This window comes from Triticum dicoccoides, chromosome 1B (assembly GCF_002162155.2).
Source record: "Triticum dicoccoides isolate Atlit2015 ecotype Zavitan chromosome 1B, WEW_v2.0, whole genome shotgun sequence".
NCBI lineage: Eukaryota > Viridiplantae > Streptophyta > Magnoliopsida > Poales > Poaceae > Triticum > Triticum dicoccoides.
In genome coordinates this window covers 136,180,958-136,186,843 of record NC_041381.1, presented here as the reverse complement: position 1 = coordinate 136,186,843, position 5,886 = coordinate 136,180,958, and the positions used below count along the sequence as shown (strand labels likewise).

At 47.4% G+C, this 5,886-nt stretch overlaps 1 protein-coding gene across 1 annotated transcript; it reads left to right on the top strand.

Moving 5' to 3' along the window:
• The first annotated feature begins 4,522 nt into the window (after positions 1 to 4,522).
• Positions 4,523 to 5,685, top strand: LOC119302731. Its single transcript, XM_037579783.1, has 2 exons — positions 4,523 to 4,954; positions 5,084 to 5,685. The coding sequence occupies exons 1-2, from the start codon at positions 4,631 to 4,633 to the stop codon at positions 5,444 to 5,446; spliced, it is 687 nt and encodes a 228-aa protein (XP_037435680.1). The 5' UTR covers positions 4,523 to 4,630; the 3' UTR covers positions 5,447 to 5,685.
• Positions 5,686 to 5,886: the final 201 nt, after the last annotated feature.

Below are 5,886 nucleotides of genomic sequence, written 5' to 3'. Positions count from 1 at the left end.
ATCTCTAGTTTAAAAAATCGAAAAAATAAAGATGTTCACAAGATAAATGCAGACAACGTCTATTTTTTAACTCAAAACCTAAAATACATAATATATTTAAAACGACAATTTTAACATGAATAGTGTCACAAGAAGACAAAAGCTAAATTGGTACTCCCTCCGTCCGGAAATACTTGTCATTGAAATGAATGTATCTAGATGTATTTTAGTTTTAGATACATCCATTTTCATCCATTTTGATGACAAGTAATTCCGGATGGAGGGAGTACTATTCACATTGTATCTCTATGTGTAGTTTGAGTTTGAAGTTGAAATTTTAGGAGTTGCAAAACACTTATTTTGTAAACACCCACGATTTCTTTTAGAAGCTTTTGGTACTTCGGAGTTTGAGTTTTATGACACTGAAGCATGGTAGCAGCACTTAAGCCATGGAAGCATCAGATATTCTCCGGAGGTGTTGCCACTGCATCATCCTGAGGAACCGGCCGGTCACATATTGTGTGTTTGGTTCATATATAGCCGCACATTGTCAAACTTTGGCACAAGTGTGGCAGCTGCTTATGGCTACTGCCGCAGTGGTGGCATGCCACACTTATTTAGGAGTATGTCCCACATGTCACACATGCTTTTGCTACGCGCACTGGCCACACTGAGCCCTACCAAATCCTTTTTCACAAGCTCAAGAGAGTTGGCATGAGATTGACAGAGTGGAGTAGAAGTTTATTTTTCAAGCCCAAGTTGCACCTGCATGTTGCGTTGTTGGTTATCCTTAGGCTCAATGTTGCTCAAGAGTCACAGACTTTATCTGCTGAGGAGATGGACCTAAGAGCAAGATTAAAAAGAAGGGTCATAACTTGGCGGTCCTTGAGCGCACAAGAAAGAAGCAATGTGCCCGCTCAAGCAATCTCAAGGCAGGAGATGCTAATACCAAATACTTTCACCTTAGGGTGAATGCGAGAAGGAGGAAAAACCACATTCATCGCCTCAAACACAACAATGGTTGGGTTACGAACCACGAGCAAAAAGAAAAAATCATTCATGACCACTTCACCGAGGCCATTGGAAGAGGGGGCCCTCGAACCAAGGACTTCAACTGGCAGAACCTCGAATTTGAGGAAATAGATCTTCATGGCCTTGATGACCCTTTCACCATAGAAGAGGTGTGGAATGCCATCAAACAAATGCCTAGTGACAAAGCCCCCGACCCGGATAGTTTTACAGGGGCATTCTTCAAAAAATGTTGGCATATCATCAAAATTGATGTCATGCGTGGCATCGATCTGTTTGGAAATCCTCATGTGGGAAACCTACATTGGGTAAACTCCGCAAATGTCATCTTGGTGCCCAAAAAGGAAGGGGCAGAAGGAATCACCGACTATAGGCCCATTAGCCTCATCCACGCCATTGCCAAGATTATTACTAAAGTGCTTGCCCTACGACTTGCCCCCCTCATGAAAAACCTTGTCTCGCATGCCCAAAGCGCGTTCATTAAGAGACGAAGTATCCACGATAACTTCATGTATGTGCGAAATCTCATGCGACGGCTTCACAAGAGTAAGACTCCTTCCCTCCTCTTCAAGCTTGACATACGCAAAGCGTTCGACTCCGTGCGGTGGGAATACATCCTCAACCTCCTTCAGAGGAGAGGCTTCACAAACAAGTTCAGGGAATGGATCACCACTCTTCTTAAGACATCTTCCTCGAGAATCCTTCTAAATGGGATACCCGACAATGCCATCAAACACGGGAACGGCTTTCGACAAGGAGATCCGCTATCTCCTCTCCTCTTTGTCATTGCCATTGATCCTCTCCAACAAGTTCTTAATGTGGCCACCCGTTGTGGGATTCCTCACAAGATCAGAGGGCGTGGCACTTGCTTCCGGACCTCCCTTTATGCGGACGGCGTGACTGTTTTTGTCAAGCCTTTAAAGGAGGATGTTTCGAACCTTGCAACCATCCTGGATTGCTTTGGTCGGGCCACGGGATTATGCACAAACTTCCAGAAAAGCTCTGTCGTCCCCATAAGATGTGGGAGCTTGAACTTGGAAGAGATCCTCCATGAGCTTCTGGCCTCCCGAGCCTCTTTCCCAGTTAAGTATTTGGGCCTTCCTCTCTCCGTCTGGCAGCTCAAGAGGGTCGACTGCCAATACCTTGAGGACAAGGTCGCAGGCAACCTTGTCTCTTGGGAAGGTGGGAATATCACCACAAAGGGTCGGTGTGTTCTTGTCAAATCAGTGCTCACCTCACAGGTGATCTTTCACGCCACTTCCTTCAACATCCCGCCCGGCACGCTTGCTAGCATCAACAAGATCGAGAGAGCTTTCCTCTGGTCTGGGACGAACAAGACGACCGGAGCCAAGTGCAAGGTCAATTGGGAGACGGTGTGCCGCCCCAAGGATCTAGGGGGCCTTGGTGTGCTTCATCTTGGGAAATTTTCCCATGCACTAAGATTACGATGGCCTTGGTATGAGTGGAATGACTCCCATCGGATGTGGGTGGGAATGAGCAATCCCTGTGACGAGGACGACATGGACCTCTTCTATGCTTTGACCACTATCACTATTGGCAATGGGGCTATTGCGCCTTTTTGGGACTCCCCTTGGTTATTTGGTAGGAAACCAAAAGATGTGGCTCCACTCATCTTTGAGTGCTCTACGAGGAAAAATTGGAAGGTGCGCGAAGCCTTACTCGAGGGCGCATGGATTGGCAAAGTCAAAATTTCGACCTCTTTACACTCGAGCATGTCCGTCAATTTATCCATCTTTGGACCTGGCTTCGGAATGTTCATCTCGAGGAGGATAGGGTGGATTGCATTGCATCGAAGCACACAACGAATGGTGAATACACCACACCCTCGGCATATAAGGCGCAATTCTTGGACATTGCACGCACAGAGATGAATAAAACCATTTGGAAGGTTTTGGCTCCCCCCAAAATCAAGTTCTTTGCTTGGCTAGCAATTCAAAATCGTGTTTGGACCGCCGACCGCTTGGCCAAGCGAGGTTGGGACAATTGCGGACTTTGCCCACTGTGCAAGAGGGAGCAAGAATCTGTGGCTCACCTCTTCTATAAGTGCTGATACACGTTGAGGCTCTGGGAAATGCTGAAAGTATGGCTACGATTGGATACCATGGATATTACTACTTGGCCGGGGAACGATCGATCAAGGATTGGTGGACAAGGATGTCTAGCGCAACGAGGGTACATAGAAAAGCTATGGCCTCCCTCACAATGCTTGTTAGCTGGACTATATAGAATGAGAGGAACGCGAGGATTTTCCGCAACAAGTTCAAGCCACCCAACATCCTATTTATGAACATAAAGAGCGAGGCTAAACTTTGGATCACCGGCGGGGCAAAAAATCTGGGTCTTTTGATGCCGGGAGAGTAATGACCTTGATGTAATATTTTTTATTTTTTCTTTCACAATGTGTTGCAAATTCTTGTCCGTTTCCTTCTTAATCAATGGATGAGACAAAACTTTTGCCTCCGTTTTAAAAAAAAACATGCTTTTGCGAAATCATGTCACACTTGTGGCGACTAAGTTTTCCACCATATATTTTTGTGGCATGCCACAACTTAGTAAGAAAAGTGTGGTTGCTAAATTTGGATGATGTGGGTGTGACGAACTGTAGTGTGATAACCTCTGTAATTCTTTATTAATAATGTATCATTTGTGCATCTGCGTTTAAACGGAGCCAATGCTCTTTTTGAATTGGCATAAGCCGGAAACTGTAGGTGATATAACAGAAATGTCAGAGGTGTTGTGGGTGAGTATCTCGTGCTCCCAAGGCTTTGGTGCTATCATGCTCCAACATAAAAAAAAACTCAAATTTGTAGCTTCAAAAAATTCAAAAAAAAACTGCGGATGTTCACAAGATAAATGTATACAACGTCTATTTTTTTAACTCCAAACCTATAATACATAATTTTTTTAAAAAAATCAACATGAATAATGTCACAAAAAGATAAAAGCTAAATTGGCACTATTCACATTGAAATTTGTCTTTTTTGTATCTCCGTGTCTTTCGAGTTTGAAGTTTCAATTTTTAGGGTTTGTAAACACCTATTTTGTGAACATCCATGATTTTCTTAATGCTTTGTAATCTCAATGATTTTTTATAATAGATATGAGTCTTTAAAAAAAATGTCATTTCATAGTAATCACTCTAGTTTGCTTGATGTTAGTTTGTAAAATATTACTTGGAACAATATGTCACCACCAATGTGTATGTCCACCCAAGTTTTCACCCCAAGCCTTTGACAACCAGCTGTATCATGAATACGTGACACTAAAGATGCCCCCTACTTTTTCTTGTTTCTTATACGTGACACTATATGTCTATACATCACAAGTTCACAACCAATGTGAATGTGCACCCAAGTTCAGATCAAAGATGCTGCACGCTCACTTCACTAAAGTCTTTTGACACCCAGCTGTATCCTGATTATACCTGACAATATAAAGATGCCCCCTACCCCAAGCATGGAGAGAGCCTTTTGCTCTGTGCAGTTTTCTCTTGAGGAGGACGAGGGTACATTTCTGGTCTCCTTTTGCCCCTGCCGTGAACGTGCCAGCCCAGCTCTTTTTCCCTTCCGGACCAGGCACCACCAACTCAAAAGCTGACACCATGCCCGTCCCCAATGGCGCTGCGCTCCGCTGCCCAACACAGAGTGTACCCCGGCTCGCAACCCCACAAAAACAGAGAGGCACTCGCGCCGGTTGCTCCGACGAGATCGATCGCCCCGCCATGGCCGAGGAGGCGCAGGCGCTGGGGTTGGCTCTGGGTCTGGGAACCGAAAGCTCGCCGGGGACGACGATGGTCGAGGACTCGGTGACTCGTGCGGGGGCGTCCAGGCGGCGCAGGTCGCCCCGTCTGGAGCGCGCGCGCCGGCAGGCCATGTCCGTGCTCTTCGACGAGCTGGGCGCGCTGCTCCCCGACCTCCCCCACCGGGTTCGTTCTCTTGTCCGTCCGTTCCCGTTTTTGGCGATTATTCTTTTCATTTTCTCGGCGTTCGTATCTGCCGATCGAGGCATCGAGCTCATGCCGCGTGAACGGCCGAACCTATGATTTCTGGCGCAGGCGTGCAAGGCGGACATCGTCGACGGGGCCATCGCGTACGTCAGGGCGCTGGAGGACACGGCCGCCGAGCTCGAGGCGCACAGGGCGACGTCGGCCGGGCGGAGCCGCCGCGCGCGCGACGGCGGCGGTGCCGCCGAGGTCGTCGCGGCGGGGGAGACGTCGTGCTTCGCCGTCCGGCTGCGCGCGGCAAGGCCGGGCGCGCTCACGCGCGTGCTCCAGGTGTTCCAGCGGCACCGCGTGCCCGTCCTGGCGACCACCGTCTCGCGAAACGGCGGGGAGGCAGCGGTCACGGTCACCACGGCGGTGGTGGCACCGGCGGTCGCGGGGAAGATCGAGGCAGATATTATTAGCAGCAATGCGTGAGTGATGAGTCCTACTGAATGATCGATCAGCTATGTCGTCTTGGATCCTCGTAGTATTATCGTTCGGTCGATGCATTTCTCCTCGAATTTTGACTCTTGCCTTCAGCACTCAGACAACCGTATGCCACAATGCTGTATATATCTCCTATTTGCCAGCGCGCCATAAACATGGCAGTACACCATCTAAAGTCTTCCAAGCTAATTTTCTTTACAGATCTGCTAATTTTTATTCAGATTAGATTTAGCTATGCCTCATTTAAGTTCTATCGAATGATCAGATTTTCTAAATTTCGTGCAAATCTGTGAGCCCTGCGTTGGCCATGGGGCCTGCTGTCTCCGTGTGCTATGCAGGCTACATTTTTTCTTGAAATCCGAATTGAAAGAATCATTAGTGTCTACATGGATTTGTACCCGGGAATTCCCTGTTCGCCTCTCATTGTC